The sequence below is a fragment of the Populus nigra genome, chromosome 19 (genome assembly GCF_951802175.1).
Source record: "Populus nigra chromosome 19, ddPopNigr1.1, whole genome shotgun sequence".
Lineage (NCBI taxonomy): Eukaryota > Viridiplantae > Streptophyta > Magnoliopsida > Malpighiales > Salicaceae > Populus > Populus nigra.
The window spans coordinates 12329118-12349541 of NC_084870.1; the positions used below are offsets into that span (position 1 = coordinate 12329118).

The 20424-nt window shown below is 35.1% G+C and overlaps 3 protein-coding genes across 9 annotated transcripts; 2 read left to right on the plus strand and 1 right to left on the minus strand.

Moving 5' to 3' along the window:
• The first annotated feature begins 47 nt into the window (after positions 1–47).
• LOC133679875 (uncharacterized) lies at positions 48–3556 on the plus strand. 5 transcript variants are annotated; one of them, XM_062102597.1, is made up of 7 exons: positions 48–147; positions 502–584; positions 1562–1711; positions 2139–2212; positions 2350–2468; positions 2751–2834; positions 3226–3556. In XM_062102597.1, exons 2-7 carry the CDS (start codon positions 578–580, stop codon positions 3329–3331), a joined length of 540 nt encoding a protein of 179 aa, XP_061958581.1. In that variant the 5' UTR covers positions 48–147; positions 502–577; the 3' UTR covers positions 3332–3556. The 5 variants fall into 5 exon arrangements, with proteins under 5 accessions (XP_061958581.1, XP_061958585.1, XP_061958584.1 ...); XM_062102598.1 differs by lacking the exon at positions 48–147 and adding an exon at positions 176–305; XM_062102599.1 differs by lacking the exon at positions 48–147 and adding an exon at positions 181–364.
• A 655-nt stretch (positions 3557–4211) lies between these two features.
• On the plus strand, positions 4212–5008 carry LOC133679470 (large ribosomal subunit protein P2B-like). The gene is made up of 3 exons (XM_062102073.1): positions 4212–4391; positions 4492–4718; positions 4828–5008. The coding sequence occupies exons 1-3, from the start codon at positions 4304–4306 to the stop codon at positions 4852–4854; spliced, it is 342 nt and encodes a 113-aa protein (XP_061958057.1). The 5' UTR covers positions 4212–4303; the 3' UTR covers positions 4855–5008.
• A 6203-nt stretch (positions 5009–11211) lies between these two features.
• LOC133680483 (peptidyl-prolyl cis-trans isomerase CYP71) lies at positions 11212–18433 on the minus strand. 3 transcript variants are annotated; one of them, XM_062103466.1, is made up of 15 exons: positions 18097–18433; positions 17864–17949; positions 17657–17745; positions 17030–17269; positions 16791–16912; positions 16134–16209; positions 15808–15915; positions 15546–15722; positions 15164–15381; positions 14191–14323; positions 13473–13696; positions 12824–12977; positions 12369–12522; positions 12227–12269; positions 11212–11574 (listed from the first exon to the last, which is right to left on the minus strand). In XM_062103466.1, the coding sequence occupies exons 1-13, from the start codon at positions 18246–18248 to the stop codon at positions 12439–12441; spliced, it is 1863 nt and encodes a 620-aa protein (XP_061959450.1). In that variant the 5' UTR covers positions 18249–18433; the 3' UTR covers positions 11212–11574; positions 12227–12269; positions 12369–12438. The 3 variants fall into 3 exon arrangements, with proteins under 3 accessions (XP_061959450.1, XP_061959449.1, XP_061959451.1); XM_062103465.1 differs by lacking the exon at positions 12227–12269 and having other exon boundaries at positions 18097–18432; XM_062103467.1 differs by lacking the exons at positions 12227–12269; positions 17864–17949; positions 18097–18433 and having other exon boundaries at positions 17030–17277.
• Between the last annotated feature and the right edge of the window lie 1991 nt (positions 18434–20424).

Consider the following 20424-nt stretch of genomic DNA (forward strand, 5'->3'; position numbering starts at 1 on the left):
GAGCCTGTATAATTTATTGGGCCTATTTTTATCTGTGGCCCATTTATATCTCAGCTTTCTTTTTTTCGTCTCAATTTTTTCCGTTCGTAAAATCAATCACTGACAGAACCTGTATGTGCTCCATCTTTGCCTCAGCCCTACTTGACCGTAAGTCCATAAAAAGGAGTTTCATTTTAACTTGAAATGGATCATATGCATTTCATGGCTTTCAAAACACTGAAAATGAGCCCGACATGGCCGTAGTTGAATAAAATTTATCACTTAGTGTCTTGCACTGCAACTGTTTGATGAAATGCCGCAATGAGGTTGTCTTTCAACGAGGAAATCCGTTTACATGTTGATCATTCTTATCTTGTTTTTTGATGTAAACGAGGAAATCCGTTCTTGAACTTTTGATTTATTAACCGCCTATGTAGCTTTGTAGAGTTTGCTCTGCGGTTTTGGGGCATTTTTATTCTTGTGACTTGTTAATTCTTTTCTTGTTTTTGTTCTTTCTTGTAGTTTACAGGTATTGGTACTTGATTGAACATATTTATTTTTGGTGGTTGAAGACAAAAGAGTTTACTCAAAAGCAATCATGGATGGTACGTGAGCTCTCCTGCCTCCTTTTGTTCTGTTTTTCCTCTTTTCTGTGTGATGAATCTATGTATGAAGAAATGTTTTTATGATTTTTCATCTTTTTTCTCTTCGGTTGATTGGATGTGAACATATGGGTTCTAGCTTCTGTGTTGCCAGTCTCCCAAGTCTAAGATCTCTAAGACTTTGGAGGTCTGAAATTACCAGTCTTGCTTCTGAGAAGTAGAAACTGGTCATGTCTGTGGTCTCAAAAACCAGGAAAAGAAACAGATTTCAAAGTGATAATTGAACAGCAACTTTGTTTGGGAATTTTGTTGGAATATGCTGTGAGCCAAGTAAATTTAGTTTTAGATTCTATAGAAGTAATCTTGATGTTGAACTATTCAGATAGAGCAATTGAAAAAAATAAGCAAGTTAATGGCGTTATGGCTCTGTTCATGATAAAAAAATCAACTCGCTAATATTGGGAGAAAGTCTCAGTGTTGATATAGTGTCAAAGGATCTATCAGGGACATAGTAATAATCAGTAAAAACTATATATGAGGGCCAAATCTCTTCAAACAAGTGGAACTTTATTGAGGTGAAGTTTTCTTTTTTCCAGTATACAAGAATTGGCATGGAGTCTGCCAGTTGATTTTTAAAAATATGACTTTCTAACTCAAGTGGAATGTTTAAAAACTGTCAAATCATTAATCTGTTTAAATTCGCACTTGCATGCACACGTGATGCCTGCATCTTGCATGCAGGCATATGTTTTAAGTTCCATTCATTTCAGCATATATAAAAGATTTCCAATTTGGTCATTAAGGGTTTTGGAGTTACTGGTTTGTTCATAATGATTTCTTTCTTCCAACTATGAAGTTAGCTGCAAATTGCTACCTAAGTCATGCTTCATCGCATTCCTTTTTCATATGAAGAATAAATATTTAACAAACTTTAAACTGAGATATATTCTCAATTTGTTGCAATCTCTTGTGGTCTTCAGTCGATGCACAGCCAACCATGGATGAAACTATCTTGGTTGGAGATGATCTAATGATGGGGCCACCATCCCCAATCATCCCACCAGAAATTGCCTCTCATGTTCTTGAAGGTGTTGATTTGTGTGATGGGATTTTAAGGAACCTATTCTTATGTAAGTTTTCATTTCCTTCCAGTCAATCTAAATTTTGTTTTGCCAAATTGTTCCGTGCTCATTAATGGCATCTGACCAGAGTCTTTGTACAAAACAGCTGTAAGCATGACTACTTGATTTTATAAGATGACTAAAGTTAGTGGTATTAAAGGTCTTTGTAAGCCTATGCATATGTAGTACTCAACTTCTCTGGGTCTGTTCTGGTTCTATGTGGTAGCTCCACAGATTGACTGTTGGATAGACGTCCCTCACCCTTACCTATTTTCTTTCGTGTATAATCAAGTTTAGCTGTAATATAAGACTTTCTGTTGTTGGGTGATACATCGACCATCTTTTTGTTGTGTTGGAGGCAAACTTAATGCCATACAGATGGGGAATGGGGAAAATAACTTCATTTGTAACTAAATCTTCCTGCTTTATATTGTAGGCTTGCAGATCAATGATATTGAGCCTTTCTGTCAAGATGAGCTTGCTTTGTATCGACACTGTGCTGAAAGGAGGGTGAGATTGATTGTCTTTTCACTTCTGTTTCTATTAGATGTACTCTTTCTTGGATGTCATATAATTTGTAAAATGCAGATTTTTGAAGGTCGGTTGATATCAACATTTTGATGTTTGTTTAAAAACCTGAGTTGCAGGATAAGGAACTAAGGCAACGCCTACAAGACAGTGAGTGCAAATTGGGGTCATCAATGCCTTTGGATGAAGCGAAGGAAAGAGCTGCTCAGCTTGAATCAGAAGTTACGTCTTTGGAGAGGTATAATCTGGATTGAAGGTTATGTTGAGTAGTTGTTTAGACAGGTTACATCTTTAGTGAGCGCAAAGTGGGGTCATCAGTGCCTGTGAAAGTTTTCGTAATAAGGGCATGACTACACTATCATGTCAGTACAATTTGGTTTTATAGGTGTTATAATTAATATCATCGATGTGTATTGCAACTACAATATACTTGTCATGTATGTTTCTCATATTTGGTTTCTTATATGGAATCATTACTCATCTTTGGAGATCACTTATGTGTCTTAACCGTTCCCAATAGGCGCTTGATTCTAGCAAGTGGAATTGAAGGCATTGAAGGATTTCGCCAGAGATGGAGCTTGCATGGTCGTCTAACAGATACCAAGTAATGTTTGTACCCTCTTACGAAATGTCAAAATTATATTTTTGGATTTGGTGGTCAAGTGCTCAAGCATTGGAGAGAGAATTTATGCTTTCAGATCATTGTTGAGATAAGATATAAAAAGTGAATCTTGTTTCCACTGGAAACCATTTGATGAATTTCTTTGTCTCCAAAGAAGCAAGGATAAACAAATTCGTTATTTCCCTTAATGCGCTGCATCAATAACCGAAAGCTTAAGTAGTTAAGTTTCATTAAAATTGTTAGCTGTGCAATTGATAACTTAACCTGTCGCCATTTTCCCCTAGTCAATTACTTGGAGTTGCCTATTGGCATGAGAAGCCAATTTCTACTCATCTACTACCAAAGTCTGACTTCTCTTCACTGTTTTATGCAGAAAAAGGTTAGAATCCTTAACGCAGGGCATCGAGAATAGAAAGAACGAAGTGACAAACGATGAACGCGCTCCAAGTTCAACAACCAGAAGATGGTTTTTCTGGTGACTTGCTAATAAGAACACTCGCCTCACTTGCTGCTAGACCACACCAATCGATGGTTATAATAATAATAGTAACAACTATAAAAGAACAACTGGTTGTAAAAGAAAACAGTGTTATTCATGTGGAGGTGATATGGACATCAGAAGGGATTAGGTCAGCTTTGTTCTCGACAATGGCTAGCATACTAAACATGCAATTTGTCATGAAAGTTTATATGACAATTTGCTACATGAGCCACTACATTTGTTTTCTCAATTTTTTTAAAATATTTTTTCTTGAAAATATATTAAAATAATATTTTTTTTATTCTAAAAAATTATTTTTGACATTAATATATTAAAATAATCTAAAAATATTAATTAAAAACATAAAAAATTAATTTTTAAAATTTTTTTCAAAAACATTTGATGCTTATACTGTTTTTGGTGCTGTACAGTTTAATATTCACCATATAAAAAACATTAATAATTTAATAGTAAAAAAATATATAATATTCTTACAATGAAAAATACAGAGATTAGTGCTTCGCCGTTTGCATAAAATTTATACAGATATAAATACTCTCAGCATGTTTTGTTATTTAGGTACTGTTTGACATAAACAATAATTTTATATTAAATTATGAAAAAAAAATTGAAATATTTTTTTAAAAATAATTTTTTTTTAAAAAAACTCCCTCAATAGTCAATAGCCGTGCCCAGCCAGACGGTCCTTATCCTTGATTTGTACGCGGTGATTACCTAAACCATGATATGTACGTTCCTCCTCCTGCAACCAAACATAGGAATAACAAAACCAGGGACATAATCGGCAAAACCAACAATGAACGGACAAGATTTAATCACACAATCTCACCCTTGACAAGCCCTAGATATAAACATATATACTTGTATCTATTTCTACCGTCTGTCTCCAAAACCCTAGGTAGTAGCAGCATCTATTGCTAGTTTCTCTCAGCGCCTCTTCCAAACTAAAATGAAGGTTGTCGCCGCTTACTTGCTCGCCGTTCTCGGTGGCAAAACCTGCCCTACCGCCGAGGATTTGAAAAACATCCTTGGATCTGGTACTTTCTTCCTTCTTTCTTCACATTATGTTTTCATTTTTCTGTTTTCAGATTCTTGTATTTTAATAAATTTATTTGTTTCTTTTTTTCGGATTTGCAGTTGGCGCTGATGCTGACGATGACAGGATCGAGTTGCTGTTGTCCAGTGTGAAAGGAAAGGACATCACTGAGCTGATTGCTTCCGGCAGGGAAAAGTTGGCTTCCGTTCCTTCCGGTGGTGGTGTTGCTGTATCTGCCGGTGCTGCTCCTGCTGCTGCTGGTGGTGCTGCTCCTGCTGCTGAGGCTAAGAAAGAGGAGAAGGTTGAAGAGAAAGAGGAGTCTGATGATGTAAGCGATCCTTTTCTTTCTTGCTATAAATTTTCCTGGCTTGTTGTGTTCGTTTTAAAGTTGCCTGTTTTTTACTGAAGGGAATGTTTTATTGCTGTCTTTTTTGCAGGATATGGGCTTCAGCTTGTTCGATTAAGAGATTTAGTTTCGAAGAGGTCTTCTTTTGCACAAGTTTTTTATTTGTAGTTTGCTATTATGATTTTAAGACCTTGTTTTGGGCTCGAACGATTTTTGGATTTTAGATAATTGAATGTTTAAATGTTTTTAATATAATTGTTAATTTTGGATTACCGCCATTGTATGCTTGTTAATTTCTTTTCTGTTTGCTTGTTAGAGGTGTTGATTGTTGTTGTATCAATAGTTGGTTTGAGGGTTTTGGCAAGTCTGAAAGTTTTGTGGGTTTTTTTTTGTGCCAAATGTTTTATGTTGAAGATGATAATTTTTTAACAAAATTGTGTGGTTTATTAAATAATCGATGTCAATATCTCCTTGTACCCGGATAAACATGTTATGTCAAAATCTGCCTCCAAAACCCTAGCAAGCAGCAAAAATTCTGAGTCATTAGAAACTCAAAAGGCCTGCCGTTAAGCACCATTTTTCTGGAAACAAAAATTGGTTTAAGGGTGTTAAATTAAATTATGGACATGTATTCGGTGAAACCAGCAGCTGAATTGATAGGTTGTGCTAATTTGGAAATTGTCTCTTGAACATGCGGTTCTTTCTCGATGGATTTATTATATGAATTGTTTTCTTGGTTGGTTGGTTTTTTGCACGGCTGCTTGGTTTTTCCTGGTGCATTTTTAAGCAGCAAGGATATATCAAATGTCATTTAGCCTGATGTTTGCTTGTAGATTCCTGTCCTTAAGCGTAAACTCTTCCACATGACCTAGCATGGTGAAGTCTGGTTTCTCACTTGGGCAGTTGTATACAAACACTGGACCATGGTGGGGGAAGACTTCTCAAGTATGGGAACGTTGCCAAAGCTCTCTGCTACATAGCAGAAAGCAAATTCGAGTCTTTCACCAGTGTTTGTAATATTTAAGCCCCTTTTATAAAGGAATAGTCGACATGTAATGGTCTCGATCTACAGTACTGTGTATGGTAGTGCGATGGTGTTTAGTGTCTAGGTGCTTTTTGAAAGATTATTTGTCTGTGTTTTTTAAAAAGTGTATTTAACTTGTATAACAAGTTTGCCTTGAAAGATGTTAATTTAATGTTTTTTTAATAATTTTAATGTAATGTTAAGAATAATAAAAAATATTTTGAAAAAAAACACATTTTGTATTTCAATCTCAAACATTTTGCATTATACTCGAGTAAAAATATAGTTTTTTTTTTTGGATGTTCTCGAATTATTGTTTTGATAAGTTGATGAAAATAAAATTTAAAAATAAAAAAATGTTTTTTTAATATATTTTTCTTTTTAAGGGCAGGACCTTGTATTTTGTCCAGTTTGGTCACGCACGAACACCAGATATGGATAGCCAGGCAGAGCAGCAATAATGTTTTCCAGTCACCAAGCTACCTGAGGGTTTGAGTTGTAGTTGTTGGAATGTTGTGCGTATAAAAAGAATTAAAATTCCTGAAAACATTCTCTCGAGCATTGCTAATTGTCATGTTTATTTGAATCTTATGGATTGCATACTCTTTGAACTGATTGCACCCTAGAGCTAGCCTCCTACTTTATGCTTCAGAGCATGCACATTGGAGGTACCATGCAATCCTTCACTATACATTTTGACCTCATTTCTTCTAGGAGAAAAGAAATCCTCCAGAGAACTGATGGAAAACTGCCCTGAAATGGGCAACCAGCTATAAATGCTCAAAATGAGTCTGACAATTAGAATGTGATTTAATTGGCTTTGAGAAGTCTTGAGGTTTGGAAGGATTACTACAAGATCTGGAAGAGAGATTTTCTAGAATTGCTAAACTTGATCTTCCTATCATGTTCTCATCAAGCATTCCACCTAGAGTGTTCATCAAGAATATACCAATATACCAAGAAGAACCCTGAGGAATGTAGCTCAGTTGATCAGACAGTAGGTTTGCTTCTTAGAAATCACCAATTTAAGTTCTACAAGTTTTAGGGTCAATGGAGACTTACATGGTCATTAACTTCAGGACATGTGGAATTAGTCAAGGTATACACAATCTCGCCCGGACATCCACAATATATATATATATGCCAAGAAGCTACTGAAAGACCAGGATAACATTAATATAGTGATAATAATAAGGAAGAAAATACACGGCTGGTAGTTCTTTTTCTTAAGCATTACTTGCAAGATGATATTGAACTTCTCCTTTAAAATTTGATATTCATCCTTGGTCTTGCAAAAAGCTGCAAAGCAAAAAAGTGACAGAGCTTTTAACAAAGGACAAAGAAAGAGGTATCCTGGGTTCCAGCATTACCAGGGGATGAACATTAGATGATGCATCATTGAATGTTTTTTCATAACCTTGGAGGCTAGGACTATATTTTGGCCACAACATGACTAAGATATCAACAAAATGGGAGAGCTGACCATATAACTCAAACCACAAGGAACCACTTGGTTTCTTCTAGAAGTTATTAAACCTTGTTCGCCCATGAAATGGCTCAAGATTCAAATTATAAGATTAGCGGGTTGATCCAATTTAATTTAAAACAATGTTGTTTCAATATTTAAAAAAAAAATATTAAAACAATGTTTTGTTCTAATATTTTAAGCATCAAGAATATAACTTGATTGACTAACTTACAATGTAATTTTAATAAATTGTGATAGGTCTTAGATCAACGAATCATGAATCATTGGATTTAATAACAATGCTTATTAATATAATATTAAAAATTAAAGTTAGTCATAAAATGTAAGTCACTACTGAATTAAAAAATACTATTGCTATAAAATCACGTTTAGGAAAGCATAATTGAAATTAGTCAATATGAAGATGATAAATTAAACGAAGTGAATGTATTACTAACTTTCATGATTCTAAAATGAGAGCAGGGCACTTATCATACCTGTCCTTGTCCTTGTCTTCACAAGCATATCGGAGCTCACGACTAGCAAGGGCCATCCTATGGCCACCAATACTGTAACACCAAATGCAGAGGATTAAGATTCAGTCTACAATAAATGGATCAATCAAGGATCAAGTGCCAGTAAATTTTAATGGCATTTCCTCATAAGTATCCACGGGTTTAGTTTTGCAAAATTTTTACCCGAACCATAGCTAAACTCTATCAGGTATAAACCAAACTCTATCAAGTTTCTGGTATTCATTGGATATTTGTCAGGTATCCATTCCCGAACCGCCCGAACCGAACCATAGAAGATAGTATTGCTATGATTCTCGCATGCACCATTTCGCAAAAATCCACACAAATCCATCGAAAGATTGCATGTCAGAATTTTACTTGGCCTAGCACCTTAAAATTAAGTTCTACCCTTTGGTTACACATATCTGTCTTTATTGCTCCTAAGATGAATGAACACAGGCACACACTAATTTCTATATTTTTGGTTCCCCAACAACATAAAAGTGATTTACTGAATGAATTATACCAGTGTAAAAGCATAGGTTATAAGCACACTTTAAATGGCAAGTGATCAAAATCTTGTGTATGAATCATCAAGGATCAGATGTATAGCATCCATGATGACATAATTGTTTATCGACGAGGTTTCTAGCTGCCAATGAATATAATAAATACTTCATAATGTTTTGGACAGTGAGAAACGGTGGTTTCCGACATTCTATATAATCACCTGCAGTTGATGTTTCAAATTATGCTCCGGCCACAGGTAATGCATACTCTCATCTCTGTAGCTTCCAACATTTTGTGAAGTGCTAAAAGACATGCGTGCGCGTAGCTAAGTATATTGATAATCTTTACTAAAAGTTGTTTTCTAGAATTCTAATCTGTAAATTGAAAGTCCGTTCGTTTTGGATAGAAACCAAACATGCGATGAAATCGAAAGATCCGATGAGTACCGAATGCTGCCTTATATTAAATAGAGCTTCCTACTTGGTTTCAGCCTGCATTAAATTCCACGCACATTGATGTCTAGAATGGAAAATTCTCAACAGAAAAGGGCAGTAAATAGGAAAGACAGAGAATCAAGTTTCAAATAGATTGCGACATCAAGGAAGTAAAGAACAGGTTACCAAGAGCTAGCGCCTTTGATCTTGTGAGCTCGGTCGATAACTTTGGGATAGTTGATATCAGGTTCATTGCTGGAGACATGACCGGATCAGTTGCTCAGAAATCAGTTTAGAAAATAGAAAAATAATAATGTTTAACTAAGAGAAAGCTGTGAAGATTGTTTGGGAAGTACTGGTATCTGATCAATGCTGCTATAGAATTTTCAGCATCACTGCAAAATTTGGTGACCAAATCAATCACAAACTGAGGGTTCTCTCTTGGTAAATCAAGGATTTCATCGAAACGACTGTCTAATATCCCCTGCAATGAACAAAAAAGTTGGTGAAAAATGCAAGATCTTTTAGCATTTTCTTAGGATAAGTGAAAAAATTGAGACAATATATACTCTAACATGGAAGCAAACCCTCTATTTCCAATTTTCCATAAGATAAGCCACAGAATTTCCAAAACATTTACCATATTTTTTTTTGTCTTTTGGTTAATTTTCAGTAGGAAACTTTCCATCTTCTTTTATTGGTCCATGATGAACCAAAAACTCGCCCTTATCCTTCTTACATGCATGTGATGATACCATAAAAGAGGAGGAAAACTTCATAAGAGGAAAAAAGAAAACCTCGTTTGTAGTTGTATTTTACTTTATTTGGAGAAAGCAATTAAGCTCTTGAAAGACAATTAACCAAAAGATTTATGAACCATGGTCTACATTGACCAATTTATTGTTCAGTGTTTTCCTTTTCCTCTGTTTCCTTCTTGAACAGTTTCACATTAACCAAACAATTTATGAACAATGCTCTGTTCTAGTAAAAAAAAAAAAAAAAAAACTCAAGACCACAAAGAACTTACAGCCAAAAAGAGACATAAGTGAAAAGAAGGTGATATCTTTCTAGCAATTAAGATTCAAGATCACATCAAATTAAAGAAATGAGAAGAAAAGGGCCATACTCCACCTGTTCATGCAAATTCTTGACAAAGCTCCTTTGTTCTTCCCAGATATTAGGACCCCCCATTTTGTACTTCAAGACAAAAGCAGAAGAAATATGGGAACACTCAAAAGAGTGGAATGAAGAGAGAGCATGCATTGGTGAACCTATATATATATAGATATATAGCTGTATGCACGGAAGAGACAGTGGAGAATGAAGAGGCAGTTTGTGACAATCATATCTAAACTGGCAGAGACTGCTAAATGTGATAGTAAAACCTCCACTCCCCTGTACCTGGTAACTTCACGGAGTAGCTTAAAATAAAAGAGTAGGTAGCGTTTTAAAAACCGAACAGAATTGGCGGATTGATCATTGACTCGGATGTTCTGGGATCTAGATTGAGCTGAATTTTAACAAGAGAATTGATCCAGTGTGATCTAGTAAAAAACCGGGTTAACGTGTATTCTGTTTGGGGAGTAATAGGATTCCTAAATCAGCTAACGTGTAGGCTGTAGTGTAGAGACTTTTTCAATTTAAAATTTTAATGCCTTATTTGGTTTTCCTTTTATTAGAAAAATCCAATCCCTTCTTATCATTTGTGCTTTGAACAACACATTTCAGGGAAATCTGCAAATTATTTGGCATTGCACTAGACAATTTGGGTTCTAATTTTGACTTTTTTCCTGACTTGTTACCATACGATTGGCTAATAAATCATATTTTTTCGGATATCAAAAAATCTCACACGGATTAAATCGCATTGCGTTTCATACCCCTTGCATCCTCTGTATACAAGTTCTTCGTTCAAGTAAAAAACAAGTAGGGTATAATTCACGTGCATGCATCTAAAATTTACCTGCCAAATACATCGCAAGCAAATCCCCTCGCTAAGAAACATGGTGTAACCGGATGATTCACCAACCCAAAATCTGATCTGGTCCAAGCTAAATTTTATTTGGAAGCATATTTCTTTTAATAAAAATAATATTGTTTTTTTTTTTTAATTGCTTGAATAGACCTACTCAACCGCGATCCGAGTTGGGATCTTACAAGTATAATGAGAAGGGGCATCCAACACCTTAAAAGAGAAGATGATTTAATAACCGTCCTAAACACTTTGTACGAAGATGGAAAGATTAAGAAAATGGAATAAAGCTACCAGCGTGCTCCCGAGTATGGTAAAGGGAATCAACTGGACTCAACAAGCAAGCATAAACCGAAGGACCGATAATAGCCAAAGGTTCCAGAAATGGCTCAGTCGTCGTATGTACAGAGCTTGGTAGCGGATCCATGGATCTAATGGCTGGGTCGTGGAGAATCCTATAGGGGAAGGACAAATATTAATTCTGCTGGCCGTCACCCATCATTACAGTAAACGACGTAGGTTTGAATCAACGGAACAAGACGCATGCAAAAATCAATGGAAACAAAGCATACAATTTCCATGGCTGTTGTAGCATGATATCACAAAGAAAATCAGCTATCAAAATCCAGGTACCAAACATGACAACTCGAAGATGTTCCACTTCATGTATTTTTTAAGTAGATGGGAGTTGATCTAAAACAGGTATTAAAGCGATGGGATCTGGTGAAAACACTACAGAAGAGATTAAAAAGGATAAATGGGAGTCGTGTCGTATACAACAAGTGTTCGTACATCATCCCAGAAAACGAGGGTAAGAGAACCGAGGAAGTGCGGGACCTCTTTGGAGGCAAGTCTCTCGGGCTGTAGAATGATAATGGTAATCTTCCTTGCTGTCTCGTCGACAACATGCAAAACCTGTCAAAGCAACACAATTCACAGTGAGGCACCTGGATTCTACAATACTACAAATAATGTAATTGCTGAAGATGCAGAAAAAATGTTCTGGGAAAAATGAGGGAGATATCAAAACAGACAACAAAATTATGGAACAATATGTCGGATATGTTCTTTTGGAAAATTCTGTTGAAATAAAATTAGCAAGCCACTTTATAAGAACTAGTTGCCAGCATGACAAAACCTTTGGCAGTCCACTCCATTCCAACTAATAGCACAAGGAGTTCAACGTTGTATGGTCACCAATTTTGAAGAACAATACACAACACAGTTCATTATGAATCTTTGGTTAAGCTCTCTCAACTTAAATCAGAGAAATTAGACTGTCCCTCCCTTATTTTAGGTGTGTAGTTTTTCATTTATAAAAACCTTCGATCACAGATGAGTAGATACCATTCAGTTGCATCTTTCTTTTGGAAATTTTTAAAAATATTTGAAGTGGTAGCTCACATATCAGCAAATGGCCTCGGTTGATCAGAGACTGGAATGAAACATGTTTCTGTGCCACAGAACATGATTTCATATGCTCACAGAAGGCAATGAGTTTCATGCACTCTAATGTAAGAGTGAACTTTTCTAAAAATTAAACTGAAATTCTATCCCTTCTCCGCACCTTCCATATATGCCAACAGGAGTTTCCGAAAGGAAAAGAGAACCTAAAAAAGATGCACTAATCATAAACAAAAAATAAAGAACCCCAAGTGTGAAAATACACTGCAGGTGAGTGAGTAGGGAGATGAAAACAATGCACTTACTTTGGCATATGATTCTTAGCCACACCAACAACCATGTCAGGATAGATTAACCACTAAAAGGAAGATTTTACTAAGACTTGGGAACAGTCACGTTCAGGATTTTTACATCTTGGTATGGTGTGTCTCCTCTGTCTGTCTTCACCTTCTCAATAGCCTGACATCAATATAGAACAAGTACTGAGTAACATGCAAATGTGCATAATAACATGTTACAAGGGTGTTTATCCAATTCCAGTTCTAGAGCACTTGGCATTCAGGCAGACCAATCAGTCCATGGATACCCAAACTAAATGGCAAGAAATCTCTCTTGATCTATATATTGGGTATGGAAGTTGATGAAGAAACTGTGCAAAACAATGGATTCTCTCCCAAGCACCACACGCAGAAAATACAGAAAGATTTAACAGCAAGATAGGCAAATACCATTGAATACAAAATTGAAGGCTCAAGTTTACCTGTACAACATCCATTCCCTTCGCAACTCTACCAAACACTGTATGCTTGTTGTCCAGCCATGGAGTGGCCACTGTGGTGATAAAGAACTGGGAACCATTTGTATTTGGGCCTGCGTTTGCCATTGATACTGTGAAAGGCCTGTCATGTCGTAAACTGTAGAAACAGAAATGTTTCATCCAGTCAGTTGCATGTGATGTGATGCATAGAGGAGATTAAATAACAATAACAGCAAATGAAAAAAGAATAAGCAGCAAAAAAAGCCACTTGTCCATGTACCAAAAATTAACATGCATAAAAGTTCTACCAAGTCTTTAATTGTCTGGCGCTGATCCAAGTTAATGTGAACATTAATGTAATCTGAAGAATCAAATTCCATGCCACCAAGTTTGTTATTATTATGTTTATGGTTGGTTGGAACTTGGAAGCCCAACATAGAATAAAAATAAAAATACCAAAGGCAAAAAGGATAACGACTCAAATATCATTTATAAATATTGAAACCAACCATGAGTTACGAACAGAGATTTCTTATTATGATTTGAAATGTCATCAAGTTGCAGGCAGAGGCGTTTTCAAAATGCTGGTGGGAGGAACACCTTGGAGAAGCACAAATAACCTGGTGAAAATGTAATTCACTTGAAAGATTACCTTTTGTGAAACTCATCCTCAAATTCCCTTCCCCAAATAGACTGCCCACCAGTGCCATCTCCCAATGGGTCTCCTGTTTGTATCATGAAACCTTTGATGACACGGTGAAAGATAAGATTATCATAGTAGCCATTTCGGCAGTGCGTTGTAAAATTCTCTACAGTTTTTGGACATTCTTCAGGGTACAGTCTCATGTGAATGTCTCCCATTGTAGTGTGCAGAATCTGGAAAAAGGGAATTCAGATTAGTCAAAAAAAATGTTTGATGGAATCATTAATCATATGTAAATGCCATTTCAGCCATCAGTTTCAACAAATGCACTACCAATGGAAGGCTGTCTAATTCATGTGACCACGGAAAAATATGAGATTTTAGTTTCTTCACAGTTAGGAAAGTGTAAAAAAAAACATCATGTTCAAAATACATTCCCATACTTTACACAGGACACAAGAACACCCACAGAGGCCCATACACCGACATATAAACACCAATGCTAGGGTGTGCTCAGACACACGGACAAACAATCATACAAACAGAAATGCGTGTTAACACGAGGCAAAGCAATATTTTAGCAAATTCAATGAAAAGAAGTGCACATTTAGCATGCTAAACAAGAAATTTATTAATTAAATGGATTAATAAAATATCCAAATCAATTTTATAGGTCAGTATAGTTATGATCTAGTCCCCTTCTGGATATCAGAAAGAAAAAACCCACCACATTGTCAGGAAGAGATGTAGTCGCTGCTTTTCCTATATCTGATACAGCCAAAAGTTCATCTGGTGGAGGCTTTTCATTAAACACATCCCGTCCCTTAGTTGCATCCTCAGGCTCCTCTGGTTCTCGGCGGCTATTTGCACCATTATAAATAATCACAAAAAAAACGTGACATTTAGATCCAAAGTGTTGGATGTAACTCTTGGTGCACTATGATAAATCATTTAAAACAAATATCAGTTGAAGGCATTTAATCCAATGTAGTTTATTCTTGCTGATAATTGTGACCAATCTATGAGGTATCTATAATATCATTCATATGATGTCTTCTGTACTTCTCTTGTCAACACACTTGAGTAATTTCATTAGCATTTCAGGTGATTTTTGTTTCATCAAAAACCAATGAATATTTGAAATAAAAAACAGCAGATTTAATTTTTCTTGTATGTTGAAACCTTAAAAATAAGTCCAAGTTTTGAGAAAAACTTAGCACAAGTCCTTTCTAACTTGTTTTGTGTTTCCCGGAATGTAGACGTGTAAATCATTTTTAATTTTATAAAAATATTAAGATAGTAAAGACAAGGAAGCATATTTTATTTTCATGGTGAAAAGGGAATAACATATAGATGATGCAAGAAACATATCTTTCATAGTAAAACGTATAAGCGGCCTAAGCATATTCTTGCATACTAGTTGGGCCTTTTTGGGAAAAACATCTAATAGGTGGAAATATGCATGACAGAACTGGTTTGTCCTCTGGCATGGAAATTAGAAATTACTTTTACTTTTCTCGCTTTTACAAATCTTAAATGCTTTCCACAGTGGCTGATTTGGTTTTTAATAATCAGTGGCCAGGTACAAACATTTAAGCAGTTGCTCCACCCATACTGGCATCATTGGAGAACACCTTAAAGAAAAACATTCATTTTAGCCAGTATTTTGCATGATCAGTCAAATTGAGAAGTATCATTACCTGAATAGATAAATTCTGTGTTTCTTGAAAGCACAACACAAGAGAGTGGGATCTGTTAAAGGCTCTTTGCTCTCATTGACATTTGCTGCAGCTGTAGGAATTTTTCTGACTTTCTTGCTGCTTCGGTCACCTTGATACAATGCGATTTGCAAGAATCTGTCATTGTTCTCCACCTTTCCAAGAATTCTGGCAACTTTATTGGTCTGTAAATTCACTACCTTAAAAAAAGCATGAAAAAAAAGGGGGGAATAAGAAATAACATGTCAAGAGTACAGCAATATATATTCACATAAAAATACAGTCATGTTTACTACAAGTAAATAAAATGCAGTGCCGGAAAATATTTTACATTCCTAATTTGTGTTAGCAGTAGTATCTTTACTTTTATTCCTAGGAGGGTGGCATATATAAGGAAGTTTGAGCTTTCGTCAAAAATAGCATTTGGTTGTGGTGCAGTTTCTGTCTTTTCAATTTCTTTATCAACAGCCATTCTTCGCCCAAAATCAATAGCCTCCAACCGGTACATGGGAGCATCACTTCTCTGAAGATCTTGAGCCACCTAACCAACACAAGGTAATCTATCATTACAAAAGACTCCACAAGAAATAAATTCTAAATGAAAATCCACTCATAATCGGTATTACCTCAAGAGATTCATCATAAACTCTTCTTAGTTTACCCGTTCTAAACCAAAATACACGTATCCTTCGATCAGGTGATGTAATGGAAAACTGCTTACCATCTGGGCTGACCTGATGGACAACAGTAACATGTACAGTTATCAAAACTATTTTTTTTCCAGTTTTTCACATTGATATTTCACTGTAAACAAATTGATATTGTTGACAATTTTGTGCTTGATATCACTGTAAACAATACAAAAATCAATACAACAAACTGATATCTAGCACAAAATAGTCAACAATATCAATTTGTAGACCACTCATATCGGAACCAGAATGTGTAGTACCTCCATTGTGGAAACACTTGTTTTACACTTCACAATTTCAAATAGATTAGTATCACTTTTCAATCTAAACTTCACCCTGCTTGCACCAGACAAGAGAAACTGTTAGGAATCTGCCACAATTAGAGGAAACCAGACAAACCTTAATGTCTCAACATGACTTGAAAATAAAACTTTATCTACAAACTCAAAAGGATCGCACCCCTGGTAACAATCAGAGACAAATCTACAGAAGAACATGGTAGGATAATGCTAACATAAGCTTCTAGACAAAACAGAAGAACGTATTAGGATATTAGTGACATAAGCTTCTAAAAGTTCAACACTTCTGCTAGTTGCTAAGTTAAAAAAATAAAAAATAAAAAATAAAAAATAAATAAAAGAAAGTTAAGAAATCCATCAATATAAGAAACTCCAGAACTAATAAACATCCATTTGATGTGTAAAAGAAACTGTACAACAGAAACCATTTCCAACCAAGATTTGCTGAAGCCTAGATTTCAAGCTTTGAGTTATATTTGTTGTGAAAACAGGTTGAATGGTTTACAAAGTCACACATAAAGAGTGGTTCCCTCCTAGACTTGTATAGATATTTTGTACAATAAGGATAAAGAAAATTAATTAAATAAATCCTGAAGGTATCTATATAAGAGCACATACTCGCTTTCTGGGAACTTAAGCGTGGTGGGACTCCAGTATTCAATAAGTCCCTTTGCATCAACAGATATTACCGTGTCAAATACAGGGTTGTACTTCATAACTTTAACTGGCTCAAGGTGTATCTGGAGAAATGCAATAAAAAATAATGAAAATAAGTATCTTTGTTGTGGCATAAAAAAGAACACAGGAGTAAAAACCTTGTGTTGTGAAAATTGAGAGCTATTGATGTGACCAGTTACCTCTTTTGAGATGATTGGTTCATTTGAACCAGCTCGTGCATCATATATATGCACAAATGAGGAATTCCGATCAGTTATGGCAAGCCTAGCTTTGACATCCCCTTGTTTATAGACCCATTCTGCACTACCAGGAACATATGGAAGGCCGATCATGGCCATCATGTCATAATTGACAACATCATATATTTTCACAGATTGATCATTTGAAATCGTGCAACAAAGCAGGCCATCCAAGCTAACCTGCATGACTGAACAAAGTCATGGTTGATGACCACACTAACTAACAGGATTTTGACTATTGTGAATAAAACAAGATGAAAGGCGAACAACCTAATAATGATTGCTGCCTAAATACCAACAGGAAAACTTTATGAACAATAATTAGTACCCTAGAAACTAAAAGGGCAGGTTAAATAATCACAGATGACATTTTTTTTCCATGTAAACTACACATACAAACGCAACCGAAAAACATGCAGTACAAATTATATGACAGATAGCTATAACCTATTTACTAATTAAAGCTCTTGATTGGTCATGGACTCATAAAGTTATTCAAAGCAAAAATCAATTGAGAATCAAGTTAAACATGAAACGCATAAAAACAAGCGAAGTGGAAGAGCTCACCGCTAGGCCTTCAATGGGACCAAGGTGGGATCTAAAATGTTTAGCAAATTCAATGCCAATAGGCTTTTTCTTCCAAAATTTCAAATGCCCTGATTAACATAAATAAAAGAAACGATCAAAAAACAAATCAAACAGCACATCACCTTAAGTAAATAACTCGTGAATACTGTTAATGAATAATTGTACAGTAATTATGCCAAAGGATACCATCAACACTTCCAGTGATGAAAAAATCAGCTGCGGAAACTGCAACATGCGTAACCACATCTCGATGCATATAGCTTTTCTCGTACCTGCAAAATAGATCATGAGTATGCAACTTTCTTCTGTATTTACAATTTATTATAGCTGCAGCTATAAAACCCTAACGGAAGCTTAAAATCTCTAAACCCTAAAACATGATACGAAATTCGAAAAAAACAGAAGAGAGAGGAACCTACATGTTTGCAGAAGGAAGGGAATCGAGGTAAGCTTGCTCGAACTGGAGAGGACGTTTGGCTCGGGCTTTAGGGGCTGGACCAGGTCCAATAACGGCATCTTCGTCGTTCTCCACTGGCGTCGCCGAGTTGTTGTTTTTTGGCTCCTCCTCCATTTTTGCTGCTGATTTCTAGGGTTTATACTTGCGGGGAAGAGAGTGTGAGAACAAAGAGGGAGTTTTTCTGCTTGTTATTGTTTAGGCGGGATGGATTTCTCGGGTTTCAGCTTCCGCCCGTGACTGGGGTAGCTGTATAGATCATGGTTATCAGACGTGGTCGGTCTGATCGGGTAAAAAACTCGAATCACGAATTTATCGAGTCAATTGAAAGGCAGGGAAGTTAACTTGTATAAGAATAAGACAACGTTTTTCTAACAAGAATTTTAAAATAATTTTAATGAAGTTTACCAATCAAGTTAACCATGTTATAATTACGTTATACCATTGCCCGAGTTTAATTGAGTTAATTTTAAAAAAAAAAACCTGGCCATTCCAAGTTTTGGGTGGGTAGGTTACCAAGTCGACTCACAAGTCAGACAGAGTTTAATAAGATCTGGATTCGGGTCGGGTCAGTGTAAATTTTAAACTGAGCCAGCTAATACTAAATTGGGCCATAAGCTTGAATTTGTGAGTAGAAGCCTGGTAGGCCGACAACGTACGAGCCTGGAAGGTAAAAGGTTCGAAGATCCATGAGCCGGGGCCAGATAGGGTCTATTGCAAATTTAAAAAACCAGTGGAGTCAGAACAGGGCAAGACCGAATGCCATACGCACCTCCGAAGTCCGAACTGCTAAAGAACCACTTTTATTGATTAATCTGTTGTGGCTGTCATCATTTCCACCAGAACACTTAAGATTATTTTAATTAAGGATGTCGCTTTATTTAATGATGAGGGAACTGCATTGAGGTGTTTTGCTTTACTTATGACTCATCATTGCAACGATTGACCATGTTTAATATGTGTCCACTCATAATTATTAAACAATTAAAAGACATGTTCATTTGTATTTTGGGAAAAAAAAGGAAGAGGAGAAGAAAAGAGCAATTGCCAATTGAGGCAGGCTTCGTTTTTCTTTTTTGTTCTTTTCGAGTTGAACAAAGTGTAGGATATACCCTAGATGACATGCGTGATGTTATGGGTTTGTGACATGTTTGTGTGTTTTTGTGGGTTTGTAGAAAAAATCATTAAAAAATAAAAAAATTATATGGAAAAAAAATTGTTAATTCATAATGTTTTCAAGAAAAAAAACTACAAAATTAAATTTTTATTCAATTTAATATTAAAAAATTGACAAAGATAATTTTGGAAAAAAAACATAACAAAAAAAACGAAAGGAAACAAAACCATACAGGAAAACACTGTAGCAATTTATAATGTTTAATGAGAAAATCTATAGTTGTAATTCTCAGCAAGCTCAATATTAAAAATAATAAAATCGATAAATATAATTTTGAAAAAAATCATAACAAAAAAAATCACGTGAGGGAACACTGTAGCAATCCACAGTGTTTTAAAAAAAACTACGAAGCTAAATTCCCAACCAGCTCAATATGGAAAAAATAAAATCGACAAAGACAATTCTAAAAAAAAACAAAAAAAAACCATGTGGGGAAACACTGTAGCAGTCCGTAATATTTTAAAGAAAAAACTACAAAGCAAAATTCTCAACTAGCTCAATATTAAAAAAAATCGACAAAAACAATTCTGAAAAAAAAAACACTGAAAAAAAAGATAATTCTGAAAAAAAAAGTAAAAACAAATGAAAACAAATAAGAAACAAAAACATGTGGGGAAAGTTAAAGCTAAATTTTTAACCAGCTCAATATTAAAAAAAAATCGACAAAGATAGTTTTGAAAAAAAACATATGGGGAAACACAGTAGTAAAACAAAAATCATGTAAGGAAACATTGTAGAAATCCACAGTGTTTTAAAGAAAAAAACTACGAAGCAAAATTCTCAACCAGCTCAATATGAAAAAAATAAAATCGACGAAAACCATTTTGAAAAAAAAAGAAAAAAATTCATAAAAAAAACCATGTATGAAAACATTATAGCAATCTATAATGTTTTAAAGAAAAAAACTACAGAATTAAATTTTCAACCAGTTCAATATTAAAAACAAATCGATAAAGATAATTTTAAAGAAAAAAAAAAAGGACAATCTTGGAAAAAAAAGAAAAAAAAAACATGTCAAACCCAAAAAAAAAACAAAAAAAACAAAAAAAAATATGAAGAAAAGAAGAAGAAGAAGAAGAAAATCTTGGGGAAAAAACATGTAAAACAAAAAAAAAA